Here is a 20,762-nt window from a genome sequence, read left to right as displayed (position 1 = left end):
GATGTAATTTCAGACACATCAGCAGTAAGTGTTTTGGTAGCTCTTACCATCACAAGTTAGAACCACCAAGCAAATCAGCAACCTCACCTTAAATAAAAAAGAAATTGTAGGGAACCTGAAGTACTGTTCCTTCACAAGGTAAACGGGAGGATAAACAAGAAGTTTATGTTCACATCCTTCCCTCTGCTTTTACTCTAGAGTTTCTGGTTATCTATTGCTGTTTTATTCAATGCAGCTGAGACCAGTTAACTCCCCTGTGATTTTTGAGGTCAGAATTTAAGTTCGATGTGTATTACAAATAATTCTCTCAGTTTTTTTTTCAGATATAAAGAAAAACAGATTGCCAAGAAAAAGCGTCTGTTCTATTGCAGATGTTAACAAATGAAACAGACACAGAGCACTAGACAGATGTGCTGCCCTCTAAGAATTTTTTGAGAAGTGTAGAAACTATAGGAAATATTGCAGGAGAATTTAAATTTTGATTTTAAAGCTCATAGTATTTTAACTGCTACTTTGCACAGTTCTTACACGTAGTGTGAGCAGAGAGAAGACTGGAGAAGAGTGGACATAATGCTTGAAAAAAAAGAGTGACTCAGAGCTGCTGAGCTAAACATCTTTCCTTGAGATGGTAGGCAGAAAGGTAACTTCAGAGAAAACTCCCGTGTCAGTTAAGAAGACTTCTCACTGTCTACTTGCTTATCTGCTTGTTCCTTTAAAACCAAAATTACATGGGCAGTTCTAGACAAGCTTTTAGAGCCAGTGAAAAAAATACAGTGTTAATCTGTTTAGTCATTTTGAAAAAGACAAGTAAATTATAACACTGCCTCCATTAAGACTATTTTGTTCCTTCCTTTCTTCACTGCCTTCCCACCCCAATCTAATTCCAAATATACTTTTTTGAAAGGTGTACCCTTAGTGTAATGGGGATCAAATACAACCAACATGTTCTGATGGAAATAAAAGTAGTACTTTGGACAGAAATTTGTCTTCATCTGCAGTCCTGGCTATAGGAGTGCAAATTACTAGGCTGTAAGGGCATGCTGCCACTACTGTCTATGGGAAAAGATGACAGTAATTACAAAACTCCTTTCTAAACATCAGAAATATTATCTGAACCTAATGGCCAGTTCTCTACTAAATTCAGAAGCAGGGGTGAGTGGAATAGCCTTTGTGTAAGGGAATAGATGATTTAGATGAATTAATATTTATTATTAAAAAAAGGGCAGTGCATTTAGCTCATGGAAAAGCATTGTATTCCCGTGTGCGTCTGGAATAGCAGCTTCCATTCACAGATTTGCATTTTACTAGATATACCGCTGCCACCATCTGCAACTTATTTTTCACAAGGAGAGCTGGTAGAAGGAAAGATATTTAACTATGAAATTTGTTCTTCTTTTTGGTAGGCCCAAAAGACAAAATATGTTTGTACTCTTTCACTTCCTAGACAGTTGGAGTTTCTGTGATTTCTTTGACAAAATAAATATATTAACCAGGAATAAGTTGGGTATCACAGATAGTCAGTAAGACCCAATTCAGCTCTTTCCCACGTAGCAGAATGTCAATTTCTGTAAGGAACTCTCATAGGGACTGTTAAAACATAATGTTTTCTATTTTAAGAAATCGTACATAGGTAATTCAACAAGAAATATTACCATTTCAGGTACCCCTAATTCTAGGAAATTATGGCAGTTGAGAACTACGCCAATAAAATGCTTTTTCATTATTAGCTGATGAAGTGTGTTGCATTGGACTTCTAACTCCTTCACTTCCAAAATATATAACAATACCTTTCCTATGCGTAAGGCTTTCTGCATTTTTCAGACATCACACACTAAACAAAATAAAAGCAGGCATTGCTGCATACTGTATTACATGGGGAGACATCCCGTAGGCATAGATTGATGTATATTCTGGCAATCAGAATAAAAAATTTATAGAAAATAAAAATGGAATGCTTCAGCACATTTGTAAACCTGAATATTAAGTACAAAATCAGGGGGTCAGTCTTAGCATTTGTAACACAGAGGACTCCAAGGACTGGTCTCATTATAAGACATATAAAAAGTGACAGATGCGCTGCTTCCAACTGCAGCTCAGTTTTGGTATTCCCTTTGACTACTTCTCTGTCTGATGCTCTAGGAAGCTGTTCTATATCTCACTACCCGCCTCTTTGATCTCATAAGCCTTGTGTCATGTTTGGGAAGGAGGAGCTAATGTGTCCAAAAGTTAATATTTAAAAAAAATAAGATATTTCCTCCCAAGTGACAGAGAGGAAATGAATCAAAGGCAGACTTAGAAAATGGAGTTAAAAAAAGATGTATACTATTACAAAAGGTCATGGTATTCTATATTCTCTTAAAATGCTTCATTTATGACAGGTCAGTCAAGTATATGTTGTTGGTTGTTTAGGGATAACAGTAATAATTTCATTTTAAAATAGTTTTGTATATAGAAGGAAAGTCTTTTCAAATAGCTTTTTTATGAGTTAACCTCTAGTTTTAATTTATGTTGGCTGTCTGTAGCTCAAAGGGTTTGTTTCAGTAGCATGGGATTTCTAGAGCATAAAGATTATTTTACTGTATATTTCTTTCCAGAGTCATGTCATCTTTGTTGAAAGTTAATGAATTTGTTGGCTGGAAATATCTGCTGGCCAAATGCCACTCAGAGATTTCTTACTGTATTTTCTGCTGATTTTAAGTGTCCTTCACTCTGAAGTTCCATGACAAAGGAGAGCTCTAATAGAAAAACTGCAAATCATCTGTGCATTGGAAACATAGAGGGAGCATGAATACAGAATGGCCTTGGGAATTGCAAAACTCACGTTCTGCTTGAAACATCATTAGCTACTGTGTGCTTATATGTGTGCTTAAACAGCGACATCGCATACCCTATTTGCCTCTGTTTACTAATAGACGTGTTAGTGAGACAATATATATTCTTTACCAGCTACAATACCCAAATAAAGACTGATTGCTCTTGATTTATCTTGAAAGAGTAATGTTAAATTTTAGAAAAGAAGTAAAGTCCTTTCAGGACCGTGTGAAAAAAATGCTATGTAATTGTGCAATATTCTGAGATCTGAATAAACTAAACTTAACTGATCCTAATTCCCATTTGGAGTTCTCTTGTATTCTTTTAGGCCTAAATATGATTTCTGTAAAAATCACATTGTTTATGAGATGTCTGTTTCTGTAGAAAAATAACGGGCTGTTTTTCTTCTCTTTTGGGCAGTTTTGGTATGAACCATGATGGAATTGGAAATTCCTGTGGGACCAAAGGTCATGAAGCAGCAAAACTAATGGCGGCTCATATTACAGCAAACACCAACCCTTTCTCTTGGTCAGCCTGCAGTCGGGATTACATCACCAGTTTTTTAGAGTAAGTAATCTCAAGAAAAATCATGAGTTGTTCCAAAAAATCACACCTTTCGGAATAAATAGTAGAGATACAGTAACGTGTTCTTTACATTTTCAGAATGTAAAGACAGAAGTATAACAAGTCCCTGAACTCTTACAGGGTGCTTTTCCTGTGTATGGGTAAAAGTTTCTTGTATTCCATTCCCCATTTCACAGTGTTGATTTTTAATCTATTCAAACATTTTAAAGTGCTGATCATATTTCATTGCTTAATCTTAAGGTGAGAAATAAAGAAATGTGGAATCAGTCAACATGGGAAACATTTTTGTTCTAAATCGTGCATAATGTGAGGATATGCGTTGAAGGGAACAAGCTTCTAGCCCTTATCTTTGTGCATTTCATTCTCCTGATTTTTATGCCATCTTGCTTTTTTTTAGTCTGTCAATGTTTATTGGCACCTTTCATAAAAATATAAAGATCAGAGGAGAGGGTAGCATACATGTTTATGTTAATATTTTTTAAATGTGCTAACCTATACTTCTGTGGTGATTCTGTTCAGAAGTAGGTTCCTATCTTAAATTTTACCTCTGTATGAAAGAATTGAAACAGTCAAAATGTGTTAGTGTCAAAAATGTGCTTATTGATATACATGATACCTAATGAAGTCTTTGTATGTAATTAACCTTTGGAAGACAGGCACAGAGTTATGAGATCACTGAGAACAAATTAATAATAGTGTTTTTTAAAATGTACAGGAGATGGGGTCTTTATGAGAGCAGATGGAAGTTAGTTGATAAGTTCAGTGTCATCAGTGTAATTAGTCCTTTAAGAAATAAAGGTCGGTGAAGAAGTCAGTCGCTGTGTTTTAAGAGATGAACTTAAAACAGTCAAGTAGTCTAACAGTTAGATTACCAACAGCAAAACGGACTTTATCCAACTCTTTTGGGGATCTAACTTTAGAATAAGGTGCTGTATTCTGAATTGTACCTGAAGGAACCCATATAGACCAATGAAGTTTTCCTTTTGTTGGTTAAGACGTAGCTTCTCTCACAAAAGTACAGGAACACTGAATTGTGTCTGTTGGCTTCCTATAGGGTCAATGGGCAGGATCAGGTGTGTTGGTGTTAGGCACGGTCCAGAGGAAATTACCTCTCTTCAGTTACTTTATCAAGTTAAGGCATTTTTATCACCCCACTGAACTATGAACCCATGAAATTTTAAGCGCTGGAGTGTTTAAAATGAACACCTAAACTAAACTGTACTGAATAAATCATTCTACATGTGTGTGATACAGGTTTTTCACAATGTAAGTTGATTTTCTGAGGAGAGATATATATATTCATTTAACACTAGCAGCATAAAAAATGACAAGATCATCTTGTTTTTATCATTACTAATCATATCTGTTAATTCAGTTCCGTTTCTTTTAGTACTCTTTCTAGCTGTTACACAACCTATTTGTAACTATTACAAAGAACAGGATTTTCTCATCACTTCTGTGAGCTTTTTTCGCAGTTCAGTAGTCCTAACTATCAGCTTACATTTCAGGCATTTTCTTGTAGCATTGAGGGTTTCTTTCTTACTGTTACAGTGCTGCTGTTCTTAGTCTCACCTTCTATTTGTCACTGTCTTCTGTGCTGCATTTTAAATTTGTAATTGTCCTGAAAATAAGTTGTCTATTGATGAAGACTGTTCCACGGGTAGCTATGCAGTCATTTTTTACTTATGTGCTTAGAGAAGGAAACACATGGTAAAATTCTGTGGCTTGTGTTATGCTGCAAATGTAATAGAGCCAACTATTTTATAAAAACCTCACTCTGAACAAACTCTCTTGTTTCTTTACTTGTTATCTCCATGTATAGAGTGATCTTTCAACTTTTTGCTTTATATATTAAAAAAAATGTTTACCTTGTGCTTCCTCTTTGTTTAAATGTTTCTATATATGTTATTATTTAATCTTAGCATCCACATTATTCTCTTCCATTCTGCAGGTTTGATGCACTGTTAAATTTCATTTTTAACCCTGTGAGATGCCACTGAAATTTTAGTTATATTGGCATAAAGGCAGAATAGCATTCTGGTGAATCTGTTCTCTAGTTCTTATGTCTTCAGGTTTTTTGAGATACTTCTGTGTCATTGCCACGGTTTTCAGCACTACTTGAATTATTACCATCTGCGTATTTCATAAAAATCATTACTGACGATTCTAGATTAGCTAGAATAAGAACAGAGCAGCTCCAATACTAAGTTATTTCCCACAATATTTTATCTTTATTTTCATAAATAAGAATGTGTTATTTTTTTCAAATCCACCTTGGATAATCATTCTTTTATGCATTTCAGTTATGAATAGAGTTCCCAATTGTGTCAAATACCATCATAAGTAATGTATGAAGAGCCAAAGACAGTTTATTCATCTACTGATTTTGCAATCTATCTTTAAAAAGTCAGATTTCTCAGACATGATCTGTTCATGATAAGTCTGTGCTTCTTATTGTTTGTGGTTTTAATAACTTAGAAATGATTTTTTTTTTTCTTGAAATAGTTGTTGCATTATTTCAGAAAATAAAATAGTCTCTAACAGTATAGTTATTTTCTCTGGTTTCCATTCTCCTCCTTAAGTGTCATGTCATTTCAATGAAACCAGGAAGCTGTTAAGATAGAGTTACAGTAGGACAGCTGTCAGAAACTTAGATCACTTCTTTTATTTATTTATTTATTTATTTTTAACCTATTCACACCTTTCCTTGATGCAAAACAGCCTTAATAGCAGAGACTTTGCATTTTCAGGTAATGATCTGTGAGCAAGAAGCAAAGAAAACTACTCAGTCTCATGTAGTAGCAATTCCCTGACTGCCCCATATGATTTTAAGGATGGGTTTAAAGACAAAGCAAACTTGTGCATTGCTAATAAGTCTATCAAAACTCCCAAGAATGATGACATCCTAGCACAGTCTTTGAAATGGCTAAGGAGAGCCATTTTTTTTCTGGGGAAAACATTCAGCACAAAATAGCTGTTGTCTGTCAAGGTTTATGTTAGAGTGAAAGATTGACTGAATTCAATTTATCAACTGAACGGTTTATAAGTGCTTGACAATGGCTTTAAATTTTGTTAACCTTTTTATGTAATGAAATGCAGAAGGATTCCATGAGATTTGGAGGGTGGAAGAGCATTGTCAGAGGACAAAGATTCCTGTGAAAGAAGTAGAAATCGTTAATGTGTTTTCATAGGAGAAAAGAACCAACCCTAAAAATGTTGTCTGTGATTGAAAACTAATTGGTATAAACTTCGTTCTATGCAGCATGTATATATATCATGCAAGTTTCATTTTACCTTGTATAAAATTATCTACTGAGTAGCCATGAAGATCCCTAGACTTAAGAACAAAACAAAACAAACAACAACAACAAACTAAAAAAAACCAACCACTTTATATTTCATTATTCGGTTACTTTCATGTTTTGTAGTAACATAATTTAGATGATTTCAGGAGTTGGAGCTGCTTAATCTTGTCAGCATCAGGTAAGAGAAGGTATTACAAGAAGCCAGATGACCAGTTCTGTCTTTTAAAGGGAGGATCCTCTTTCAAAGAGGAATAAAGAAAAACCACGAGTCTTATAACTATTTGAATCACAGGGCATTCTTAGAGAGTTTCTAGGTTTGCCATATAGTGGGATTTAGATCTCAGAGACTAGACCATTTTAACTCTGGAAAGAAGCCAAAACTACTTTGGTCCAAGTACGCTCATAGAGATGATATAAAAAATCTTTCTGTGTTTAGGCCCAGGCATCATCTGCCCCAAAATCTTGGATATTTAAGTGGATATGACAGATAAATATAGGGTAGCTTGTTGCCTATGGCAGATTGGCCAATTCCTTGTTACTCCAGGGGAGTAACAATAGCAAATTCCATCTCTTTCTATACAAATCAATAGAAAAATTTATAGAGAAAATTTATATTCATTATCATCTGTTGGCATTTGCTTTGGATTATAATTTGCCCCTTTATTCTTTTACTTTAGAATTTATAATAAGCTTTTGTTTGATTGCTTATTTTTTGCTAACAGATAATGGGTTAAAAAGGCTATTTCCCCAGTTGGCTTATATTTAACAAGTTTTGCAAGTCAGTATTTCACCCAAAAGGCTACCCAATTTAAAAAAATAAAGAGCCAGTTTATGTAATCAGTGGCTTGCAATATGTTTTGAGTGTTGCTTTCCTAAGTAATAGCCTTTGTCTACCTCTTTTTTTTTTTTTTTTTTTAAATAAGTTGTAAAGGGCAGAATCAGCAATGTACTAACTGTTTTGTAGAATATATGATAAAATAAATGTAGAACAAATTGGCCCCATATTTTATCTCTCTCCCAAACTCTCAATGACAGGTTGCCAGTAGATTTTGATAGGAAGATGATTTTGATAGATAGACTGGTAGATTTTTCCTAATATGGGTGCTGGATAATTATTCAGAATATGTTCACTTTGGAATGTATTCTGGAGAAAAGTATGCATTAAAGAAATAGCGAATTGTCTACTATCAAACTAAAGAAAAAATGAGCATTGTGCAAATTAAAGTGTCTTTGATGTGAAATAGCTAATCAGACATAGAGATATACTTGCATAAAAGGTTGGAAGGAAACAGAATGTATCATGAGAGAGTGTGGTAAATCCACATCAATATCTGATTTTCCCTAAAGTTCAAGAATGTTTGCATTTAGTGATCCTATTCTGGTTCGTTTTAATTTTAAACATACCACTCTGAATCATACCACCATTACTTATGTCCTCATTCTGCAAATATTTATGTTATTATCTATAGACTGTTGAGCAGTTTGTAGAGTTTATTCATTAATGTCAGGTTAAGCAACTTTTGTAGCCTGTACAAAAGTGTATGTCCTGGTACTCTTTAAAAACCAGGTTATACTCAGGAAAAGTATGTAATAAATGTGAATGAAGTATTTTGAAAGGAGCCAAATGTTATATGCAGGCATGTAAATAATTCATGTTTTAAAAGTTATATATATATAAAATGCTCTGTGTTTACAGTTCATTAATTTTACTATTATTATTTTCCATATATTTATGGAAAAATTTGTAACTTAATTAAAATCTTATGTATACTATCCATATATTTGTCTATATGATTTTTAGCTATAAAATAATTAAAAATACTTAGAATGCATTTAAAGTATGCTTTTTAATCGCAGCTTGCATTATATTAATTCCACATTATTATTATGAGCAAGCTCATTCTGTAACATTCAAAATCCATTTTCTGTACCAGTGTTCTGGATACTTCTTTCTGTAGCCTTTGAAGGGAGTTAGTTGTACTGTGTATGTTCCTGAGGTATCTGTGAATAAGTACTGTAATATGAGCATAAAATCTGAATGGTCTACAGCAATGTTTTTTGCATTTTTTCTTTAAGTAGTGTGGGGATATAAAAGTGATGTCTGCGCAGAGACAGTGATCATCATTATTGCATTGTTCGGTCTGTAAAGATTACAACACTGAATTCCTGGTTCACATGGATCAAACAATTAGCAGTGATAGAAAGTTGGAGATCATGAGCATTAAGTGAAAGCTCTATTATCCTTGCTACCCTTCCAAACAGAAACAAGATTAATTTTCTATCCTGAAATACTGAAATAAAAAGCAAATTGTTAACTACATTGTAGATTATTTTACAACTATCTCTTGACACACTACACTGGAATACTGTTCACTGTGACAAAATGACATCCGGCTTCAGTATTATACAGCTGTAATTAGTCCCAATATCTCCCATTTAAACCCATTAAATTAACCTAGAATTAGGAAAATGAGAAAGTCCCTGAGTATTAGTATTATTTTAGGGAGTTAATAGAACGTATGCTGAGGTTGAGGTCATCTTATTTCTATAGCAGACAGTAAAGATTTATCCACTCTTCAAAAATGTAAGTGCTCTAGCTGGGATATTGCATTGGGGTTTTTTATTTTTTTTATGTGCTTCCAATATAGAATAAAATCACACAGCAAAAACTGACAGTGAATAGAAATTTTCTATAATTGAAGAGATTAAAATATTTAGGCATTCTTTTCGTTCCCATTATCTTCCTTTACATCTATACATAGGACTTTTTCTTAGGCCAGGTGGTAACTACTTGATCTCTGTTTGGAAAGTCCTCAAAAGTCCTGTTACTCTTCTTGGACCATTTTGGTTCACTCCCCTAGATTTTGTGCTATCTTTTCCTGAGGTGTCTAGGTTTTGCCTCGGTGGAGCAAAGAGATAGGCAGAAGAACAAGGACATAGATGCAAGAGTGTTACACCGAAGTCTGGTAGAAATTATCTGGAAATGTTAGCTAATCCTCAGTCTCCATTCATTGTTTGCATTGCTTTGATGAGATCCTTCACCTCCAATGGGGAAGGTCCTGGTTTCATGACTGTTCTGTAACGCATGGTATTTTTTCCAATGTACTTCAATTCACAATGCAGTATCAGGTTCCCAAACTAAGTTTGTAATGTGCCAGTGCTGTTCAAGTACTTTAAGAGAAATAATAGTACTGAAGCAGAAGGAAAAAGAGAAATAAATTTGTGGAGATCTTGAGAGATGGTGATGTAATGTAGCTAAGTGCATAACCACTTACTAGTCTTTTTCTTGCCATTTTATTACAACAATCATATTTCATTATGGTGAGAATGCTGTCATCAGAGCAGACTGGGCATATTTTTGAAATTTCTGCAAGGATTTGACTTACATAGAAGTGTTAAATATTTATTTCTGCCATTATGTGTCTTGTAGAGTAGTTGTAGAGTTTAGTGTACAAGTTCAGTGCATTTGAAGATTCAGATCTGTAATCTAGTACTGTGCAGGGAGGGATCTGTATGCTTATGGACAGTATCACCAAAGGTAGTGAGAGGTTTATAAATGCTGTATCCTTGCCTGTTTGTTTACAGGATCATACCTTAGAGACCAAACTCTGCACTATCTGAATCTGTGGAAATGTTCCAGTCATATGTAATACTAGCTCAAGCAAATGTTAAACTTCCCATTGCTTGTTTAAGCAAAGTTCCTGTCTGCACATTGGTTTGGACAATGCAGAAAGATCAAATTGTATTTGATTTGTTTCCGTATTGGAATTATTAACATGTACTCTTTATACACGGAGAATACAACACTGAAATGGCTTAGATTCAAAAGAATGTAGGATAGTTTCTCAACTTCTGCCATTAGAAATTGTATATGCTTGCAATCCTTGAAACTGGAGTAAAGGGACTAATACATTATTTTTTTACGTTAAAATCAAAAGTTTGATATTTTAAAGGTAGATTTCAACATCTTATGTCCTCATTGTTGGGATAGGAGGAGTTATGCCTTGATCTGGGGGGGGAAAAGGAGGTGAATCTGATTAAATTTATTGGGATTAGTAACTGAAAATTGTATCTTTTCTTTATTTACTTGATAATTGCCTTAGTTGCTGTTTGCTTTCTTCTGAAATGGTCAGTGCTTGTTTGTTTGTGTTTTTCCAAAGGGGTAGTTTTAGTATTCTGAAAAAATAATCAAATAAGTTTAGAATGAAAACACAAACTAAATGGTTAATTTTTTATTTTTTTTATCTGCAAGTGAAAAATACAGCAAATTGGAGATCTCCAAAAAACAGTGTAGAACATTCACTTCTGAAATTATGTTCCTTTGGCAAGGTGCATGGAAAAGATTTGGAAAAAAAACATCAGTGCTGGCAAAATTTGTAGGAATGTCGGAAAAAAATTTAAAGTGTTGGCACCAGAATTCTTTAAAAATCCTCACTTATTCACATGTGAAATGAAAGTAAAAAAGCATCTGTCCTCTTCTATGCTCACTGACTAAATAAAACTTAATAATTATATTTAGCAAAGTATGAAGTTTTCTAAAGAAAAGAACTCTGTCTGCCTTTGACTTTATTTGTTATTGTTCCACTACGCTGAAATATTATGGTTAAATATGAGCATATTTTGAAACAAAACAAAACAAAACACCCACAGAATGGTGAATATAAAGGAAAAGAATATTCAAGTTTTGGAAGATGATGATCTTAGTTAAAACTTGAAATTCTGAAGACTATATGTTGTTAATGCAATAGAAAAGATCTTTAGATCCATATGAATTTTGTCACTCACACAAGTATAGGTGAATTTTAAGATCCTATACAATTTTTACCACTGGAACAGTTTTGTTCTCTCACATGGAATAGGCATACATGTTAGGGTCCTAATCTTATAAACATTTAGTCATGTTGAAATTTTAGTGTGTTTTACTTTTGCATAAACCAGTTGAGCTGCCGTTATCTGTAATATTTTAAGGTACTTGGCTGTTTGAAGGATCAGAAAGATTGTTAAGAATTATAACCTTTATTTATTTTATTTGCTTAATTTGTTTAATTTTTGTTCTATGACCAAATGTACCTATTATTTAATGAAAACAAATAGGAACCTTAAAACAAAAATGAAAATCAGTCTTGTGTGGCTCAGTAATTCTTGTACTTTTAAAAAGGATAATATAAGAAATCTATTTCATGATCTAAAATAAGCATTTTTGTTAATAATTATGATGAAAAATTATTTTGATCTCTTAATTCCCTTTAATATATATATATATTTACCATGGGTGTACCATCGTACTGTTTGTTTATTGCGATCATATTTGTTTCACACCCAAAGACGTTAAAAGTAAGAACTAGATACATGATATCATTACTGTGATTTACAGTCAGTAGAATTCCTAATTCCTTTGGTCCTTTATGTTGAACAGTTCGGGCCGTGGTACTTGCCTTGATAATGAGCCTCCCAAGCGTGACTTTCTTTATCCAGCTGTGGCCCCAGGTCAGGTGTATGATGCTGATGAACAGTGTCGCTTCCAGTATGGAGCAACATCCCGTCAATGTAAATATGGGGTAAGAAGTCTTAATCCTTATGCTGAGTGTTCTTCTTAGTCATTTGTATATATTCCTTTATAGCATAATTTTTTAGTTAGTTGCACTAGTGGGTTACACATTTCTGACAGCATTCTGTCTGGTGCCATCCTATGTAAGCAAAGGGTACATTTTAATCCTTATGCTGCATCTTTTGCTTGAGTCATTTGCACATACTGTACACCAAAATGTGTGGGTAACAATGAGCTGGAGAAGCATTCTTGAATGTTAGGAGAGAAAAGAGCCCAGAACACTTGATCCTGTTCCTTCTAAACTGTGCTACATGATTTTCACTTATTAAATGAGATCAGGTTCATGCTGTATGAATCTTGAAACATGAAATCTGTTTTGTTGGCTTTAACTTCAAAATGTAGCTTTAAATTGAAAAGTTACTTTTGTATTTGTATTTTGCTTTCCTTTTCTTTTATTTTTTGATGACGAGCTTGTTGTTTTTCACATTCTTCAGATCTCTTTTTGAAAAGAAGAATAATTGGTAATGGGAACAGAGGAACGTGAAGCTAGGTAGCTAAATAGAACACTGAATAGCTTAGTGCTAGCAAAGATTTGGCTGTAAATACCAGTGTGCAGTATTGAAGGTAAAGAAATTTGCAGTCAAAATAAAAGCCTGCACACTTAATATTTCAGTACATTATGCAATATATTTTAAAATATTATTTAAAGAAAATCTTGCAGCCCAAAATGCATAGTAAAAGGATTCATTCCGTTATGCCTGACATCAAATAATCAGCTGACTAAATACTCTAAATAAAATAAACCTTGAAAACACGTCTAATGATTAAAAAATACTGAGTTTTATTAGCATTTTAATGATAAGACTATTCAAATAAAACAATGTAACCACTAAATTTACTCTGTTCACTTCTCTAAAGCTAGTTATAAAGGAAGTCTATTTTTAATATCCCTTGGGTGATAAATACAGTATTTTTCTTGAGATGCCTCTTTGGTAGGTTGCACTGTGGAAAGGATTTTCAAAGCTATATGTAGTTGGTTGATTAGCTTGTTGGGTCTTCTATTCCTGATCCTCATCAGACCTCTTTTAGCCTTTATTGTTCCTCTGTAAGTTCTTACTTCCCACCACTGTTCTCTAAGGGCCCTGTTTCCTGTTGCTAAATCTAAGTCATGTCTCCCCCCCAACCCCCTTTTTTTTTCTTACAAATTCTCAGCACACACACTATTTATTTTAACACATCGGTATAAATATTTATTTTAAGAAATCTGCAGGTATTTAATCCATTATTTATAATGGTATTTAATCCATTATTTATAGAATGCTCTTTAGAGATACTTTGCATTTTAAATTAAACTGGAAAGTTAATAATGTGCAAAACCTGACTTTTTCACATGTAAATTATTTTTTTCAAACTATGTTAAACTAAGTAATCATTTTTGTGATGATCATTCTGCACAGTACACGTGTTTCTAAATCAGTTTCTAAAATGTCAACAATCGAAGGTACTAAAGATGTAGATAATCTTGTCTATATAAAGTCTGCTTTCTTTTTTGTTTTAAATATTTTTAGGGGATTGTTTCATAGTTACAAAAAAGAGGTTGAAACTTAATTGATGTAATAGTTAAAAGAATTTAAGTGTTCATGTAGTATCACCAGTCCACTGAATTGATGCAGTGTACTATATGCCATCAGTGTGAGCATGATGTAAGTGTCTCAGAAAAAATAATCTATTTTTAGTACTAGGATTCAGACTTTTCATATCTATATAACAGGTTTTTGTAAAAGTCTTATAATATCCAATCTAAGAAATTATATAAATTTAAAATATTGTCTACATTTAAAAATATCATCTGCCGTGGTCATAATACTTTGGAAATGCCATCATGATGATCATACAGATTTCAAGTGATAACACTGGAGAGAAAGAAATAGTCCTTGTAAGTGGAATGCAGATGGAAAATACAGAAGAAAGACTTTTCTTGTAAGAATGGGTTTGTAGAACTGAGTAGTGGAACTAGACTGAAATACCAGGAAAAGTTAAGTTAAATATTATATTCTACTCTTTCATTATCAAAAGTAAACAGACAGTAGTCTGAGTGTTCCTGTTTGATATGATGTCTACACTAAAATGCTGTAAATAGTTCATTGATCTCATTCTAACAAGTGTGCAACCATGAACTGAAAAACATAATAAAAATCACTAATTAACAATGGATCTGATTCGTGTATTAACTTCTGTCTGGCAGTCAATCCTCTCTATTTGAACTGCCTGGTAAAAAAGGAAGGGGTACAGCATGATGTACAGTATGGGATTTAACGACCCACAAATAAATACATTCTAAAACAAAGGGAAATCTCAGAGAAAATTTCTTGCCATTTTCTCTTGCTCATGTTCTTTATTAATTTGTGATGGCAAGACATGACAAGAGAAACTATTGAACTCTCAAGTCAAAGCAAAAAAAAAAAATGTAAGTCTCCTTTGGACTCTGATACTAGTGTTAAGATGGTGTTTGTAACATGACTTAGCAAATAGTGATGGTCTTTCTGCTTTGAAATTCTGTCCTAATGTCTTATAAACCTCTAGAAAAATTACCTCTTTCAACCAATCAGCTTTGATGATCATCGGTATTCATCACTTGTTCTCCCATATTTCCTCATCTAGTCCCTCTCTATGTGTATTTCAAATGCTTGTTACTTTTGGTGTAAATTAGGTCCTAATCCTGCCAAGAATTTTGTATATTTAAGTACTTAAAGCTTTCTCTCTCACTTAGGAACTTGAAGTTAATACCTGGAGAGGTATTTGAATGTTTAAGCCATGAGAACTCACTGCTAAAGGGACTGCAAGACCCTGACTTTCTGTGTGTGTGTGTTTACTGACAAGGAGTTTTGCCTTTAAAGGCAGCTCTTAGGTAGTTATACTGATATTAGTGTTATTACTAGATCTAATGAAACCATCTGTTTTAGTCACTTATGAGCAAAACTGTTCCAGCAAAAGCATTGCAGTTGTTAGTCAGATTTCCTTATGTTCTTCAGCACATTGTGTGGCAAGAATTCAAAGTGCTGTTTTAGCATATCAGTGATTAACTGTTTGCAAATAGACAGTGATTTTTTCTAATGTCACATATTTTAGTGTTCTTTATACTTTCCACAAATCTATGATATAGGAACAATTTAGATAATTTAATTGAAAAAATAAATACTTTTAATAAAGAACTAAGAGGCAATCTCACAAGATACTTAAAATACTTCATTTTTAAGCTACAATTTCAGATAGAGTGTTAAACTTATGACTTCGAGTAAAACAAATTGTAGTGGTAGAAATTTCACTATATAATGCTGATGCATACCATTTTCTACAGGCATGCATGTTTTCAAGTATCTTGTTAGATAGAGCGTAGTCAGAAATTATGACAGTTGTTAGGAACAATACCAGTTCCTGTTCTGTAGAACATGTAGCTGGATTTTTCTCTCATTACTGTCAAGATGGCTCAGTTCTTCTCTGCTTGTGTTCCAGTTCCCCTGATAGTTCAGAAACTTACTCAATTTGTTTACTCAGGTGAGTGTGAGGAGAACATCTTTTGTTGACTCCTTACCTTACTCACCTTTGAACATCTGCCTAATAAGAGTTGCCTGTCTCTGGGTTAACTCAGGAAGGAATTCCAGTCTTGACTTTGAGTTTCTGTTTTGTGAGTTTAAATAATGCCTGGAATATGCCTGACTGTAATTTACGGATTTTGTGGTTCAAAATAATGCTTTGCTTTAGAGCTGGTCCCCATGTTTTTAGGACAGGGACTAAAACCTCAGACATTTTAATTGCAGTTAATACTTTATGCATATGGTTGATATTGTTGTGGTGTATTTTATGATCTGTGAAGCTGTTGGCTGCTAGCATGAATTTCAGAGAGAGTGCCTAACAATTCTTGTTAAGAATTCTTTTTTTTTTTTTTTTTTTTTTACATTTTATGCTTTTTCACCTTCATTGGTGTCTAAGTGTTTGGTTTGGAGTAGAGGTGTAACAGGACAAATGCTACGTTCCTTTGAGCACATGGCTTCACTCAGATCAGGAGGGCCAATCTATTTGTATTTCACAATGGAGTTTAAGACATCAGGTTATACATCAGGTTATATATTCTAGCTGATGACATGCAGCTCTCTTCTTTTTCATGGTCTTATGTTTGCAATTAAATTCTCCAGTTAGTGTCCCAACTAAAGTAACTTAAAATTCAGGTACCAGTTTTTATTCACATTTTGTTGCTGCGTTTTGAAGGACAGATAAGTTCAAGCTATGAACTTATTGCTTATAAACAGGAAGAATGAGGATACATTCTCAAAATTAAAAGTCCTCCTTCTGGCTTCAAGTGATCCCCTTGATTTATTTTTAATGAGTTATGGAGAGTGTTCATAAAGCTAATGACCATTAATAGAAAGTTGCTTGGAAAGTATGTACCACAGAAATAAAGGATATGCAGTCACTATACCTTCACTGCTTTGTAGTTTCCTACATGCCAGTTCAGAGACAGAATAGTGTAACTGTATTATGAATGAGCAAAACAGCTAACTTGCCTCTCTGGTCAGCTGACAAATGCAGGAAAGCAAACAAACTTCTATACAGAGCAGTTCTGCAGTATTTCTTCTAGCCTAAATTACAGTTGTCCCTTGTAAATTTTAATGTTAGTGAATTAAACTGTCACTGTTTTCATGAAACACTGATATGATTTACTCCACTTAAATAAAGAGGTATTTAGCTTGACTTAGAGCTCTTGTAGGTAGGTAAAAACCATTTTACTCATTTATTTATTTATTTATTTATTTATGTGCTTTTTCCAAAAAGCAAAGGCAGAGAAGCCACTGGTATATCTTTACACTAGACTACCAGGTCCCTTCTCTTTCCTCACTCATTGATGCTATGACAAGTATTGTGCATTCAATTCAATTTGTACATAATGCTAACTCACTGAAAAGTGCTCTTTTTCCCCCCTTGACTTCATACCATGGCTAAATCACTTTATACAATGTGCTTGTTAGCAATGCATAAGTAGTTCAGTCATATTGATTTACATCACAAATTCCTGTTTTGCGTGGCCTAGATGAGTGGATGGTGAGATGGATTGGCAATTGGCTGGACAACAGAGCTTAAAGCGTTGTGCTTAGAGGTGCAGAGTCCAGTTGGAGGCCTGTAGCTAATGGTGTTCCCCAGGGACCAGTACTGGGTCCAGTGTTGTTCAATTTATTCATCAACAACCTTGATGATGGAATGGAGTGCACCCTCAGCAAGTTTGCTAACGACACTAAGCTCAGAGGGTTGGCAGATACCCCAGAGGGCTGTGCTGCCATTCAGAGGGAACTTAACAGGCTAGAGGACTGGGCCAAGAGGCACCTCATGAAGTTCAGCATGGGCAAGTGCAGGGTCCTGAACCTTGGGAGGAATAACCCCAAGCACCAGCACAGTCTGGGGGCTGACCTGCTGGAGAACAGCTCTGCAGAAAGGGACCTGGGAGTCCTGGTGTACAGCAGGCTGACCATGAGCCAGCACTGTGACCTTGGGGCTAAGAAGGCCAACAGGATCCTCGGCTGCATTCAGAAAAGTGTTGCCAACAGGTCAAGGGAGGTGATCCTCCCCCTCTACTCAGCCCTGGTGAGGCCACACCTGGAGTGCTGTGACCAGCTCTGGGCTGCCCAGCACAATGGGCATGGAGCTAGAGCATCTGTCATATGAGGACAGGCTGAGAGAGCTGGGCCTGTTTAATCTGGAAAAGAGAAGACTGAGGGAAGATCTCATCAATGTATATAAATATCTGAGGGGAGGGTGTTGAGAGGATGGTGCTGGTCTCTTTTCAGTTGTGCCCTGTGACAGGAGGAGAGGCAATGGGCACAAACTGAAGTGCAGGAGGTTCCGGCTGAATATGAGAGGGCATTTCTGTACTGTGAGGGTCACAGAGCACTGGCACAGGTTGCCCAGAGAGCTTGTGGAGTCTCCTTCTCTGAAGATTCTCAAAACCCACCTGGATGCCATCCTGCACAATGTGCTCTAGATGATCCAGCTCAGACCGGGGCGGTTGGACTAGATGATCTTCAGAGGTCCCTTCCAACCTTGGCCATTCTGTGATTCTGTTTAAATAAGTGTAGGTGAAGAGAGGAACTGACAGTCCTGCTGCAATACTCTTGTCTTTTTTTATCAACTTCTCCATTATTCTTTATTTTATAAGGTCTTGTCTTCCAAGTGCAAAACCTCTCATCACTGTTGTAGAGGTCTTTTGCATTTAGCATGATAAAAAATTTGAGCTTTTCTTGTGTAAGGACTTAGAGGATCGTGCTGTAATTAATAACAGCTTTATTCTTAAAGTGAATAACAGCTTTATATAATAACAGCTTTTATATAATAACAGCTTTATTCTTAAAGCTTTCAGCTTTATTCTTAAAGTGAATTTTGTTCCCTCTTTTTTTTTTTTTTTTTTTTGACATTGTGATGTGTGTAACCAATGGTAATCCCATAATTTTTCCTCTTTATGAATCCTATGGTGGTTTTACATCTTTTTTGTTTCTTAAAAAGGTTCCCAGAGTACTATCACCATTGTGCAATCCCTCTTTCTTCTTTCCTTTGGCTGTCTTGCCTCCACACCCTCTATCTTATTCTCCCCCTCGTCTTCATTTTTTTCTTTTTCTCTCTATCACAAGAGACACAGATGTAGCACAGGCATGCATGGATCTTATGAAAGCTGCTTAAAAATGACAAGCAGAAGCCAGTGATCAAAGCAGGAGTAGTGCTTCAGTGGATAGCAGAAGCAATGACAAGATTCCAGATTCTGTAATGTGGTTTAGATAAAGATGGAATAGTTTTCATGGGTTTGAAAGGGAAGATGCTACTTAGAGGTCTCTGAACTTGTGAGGCTTCTGTAGTTTCCATAAGGTTCACATAAGCACCCAATATTGAGGAATGTATGCTGGTTACATAATGCAAATGTATGACTTAAGTTACAGCTTTTATTTCACATTGTTTCAGCATGTTTTGATTCGTAACATGCTGCACCACTTAATGAGCATTTGGTAGGAGAGCACTAAAATGGTAACTTTTGGGTGCTTATCTGAACTAAACTTGTTGAACATTACAAAATTCGCCCATAATTACAATCAACCTTCTAGTTTTAAGTGTGTTGCCATCAGAATTTCAGCAGTGAGGCCGGAGATACTCTAGGCTGATGCTTTTCAGATCTGAATTGTAAATTGCAATTCAAGCAAATTATTTTTATGCTCTATTTTAGCAAATGCTCATCAAGAGGTGCAGCATATTATAGATGAAACATGCTGACATAACATAAAATCCTGATTAGCGTTTTTAAACTTTATGGAAAAAAAATGAAACCCTAGATTATTGAGTTGAATATGCATTGTGAATTTGAAACCCCCCAAATTATCGTAGTTTAATATGCGTTGTGAATGTATTTCCCATCTTTTTTTTAAAACATTATGGGCCAAACTGCTAACTTTTGTTGGAGGCTTTCATTAGTGTTCAATATTAAGAACAGAGCAGTACAGCAAGTTGACCTTCACTCATCCAACTGAGTTTTCATTGTGCTGTATTGTTACTATTTATTCTTATTATATATTATAGGTTGCTTAGATTTTACATAATTTGAAATGCCTATATGTAACTCTGCATGACACAACAGAAAGAGGCTCCATCATTGATAACACTTAGGCAAAAGGAAGATAATTTGATTTGCTGTTTTTTTTCTCTAGATGGGTTCAGCTTTGTTTAATTTACTGCAAATACAAGCATCCGAATTCCAAACTGAAGTCATGGAGCCCTAAGATACACCGTTACAGGTTGTCATCTATCTTGTCTTGATCTTGTGAAAGGCCTCAGCTTCAGTTTATGTTTCCTGGACTTCTAAAACACTTTCCCTTGTTTCCTTTATAAATTAATAGTTATTAAATCCACACACTTGAAGACTGACTTTGAGATCATTGATTAATTTTCAGATTATGCTTCTTTTTCTTAGCTTCAGTAAATTATTCATACAAATTTAATGTTGACAAAAGGTATGTTAACCTCATCCTATGTCCACCAACAAAGAAAACGCTAACCTATTAGTGGGTCACCTTATGTTGTGTTGTGTGTGTGTGTGTGTGTGCATGTGTGCATGTTAGTGTGTGAGGAAAAGCAGTAGACTTTCTGCTAGTGATTTTGAGCCTGACTTTTCCAGGGCAGTTAGGGCAGTTTCTCATACGTTTTTCAGCCTGGTTTATTAAAAACAGCTGCTTAGAGATGTTACGAATAGGACAGTAAGGAAATAATTCAAATGAATAATTATGAAACTGAGGTAGTACCAGGTATAGGGTTGGTATGGTGAACAGAAAGCTTTGTGCACCTTAATAAGAATCTCTCTCAACTGCCTGAAATCACCTGAAAATAAAGAAGACGTAGCCATAGTAATAGATGGCATAATTCCACTTCCATTTAATAGAATAATAGCACAGGTGAATTTTGCTATTTTAGTTTAGCTATCTTGTTTT

At 34.8% G+C, this 20,762-nt stretch overlaps 1 protein-coding gene across 2 annotated transcripts in view; it reads left to right on the top strand.

The window, feature by feature from the left end:
• Positions 1–20,762, top strand: part of ADAMTS6 (ADAM metallopeptidase with thrombospondin type 1 motif 6) — a 150,715-nt gene that overhangs the window by 66,747 nt on the left and 63,206 nt on the right. For both annotated transcript variants that reach the window (XM_032206598.1, XM_032206597.1), the window contains exons 10-11: positions 3,232–3,378; positions 12,118–12,259. In XM_032206598.1, coding sequence (XP_032062489.1) covers positions 3,232–3,378; positions 12,118–12,259 — 289 coding nt within the window. The remainder of the gene's footprint in view (positions 1–3,231; positions 3,379–12,117; positions 12,260–20,762) is intronic.

Source organism: Aythya fuligula, chromosome Z (genome assembly GCF_009819795.1).
Source record: "Aythya fuligula isolate bAytFul2 chromosome Z, bAytFul2.pri, whole genome shotgun sequence".
NCBI classification, from domain to species: Eukaryota; Metazoa; Chordata; class Aves; order Anseriformes; family Anatidae; genus Aythya; species Aythya fuligula.
This window is presented reverse-complemented; position numbering and strand designations above follow the sequence as displayed.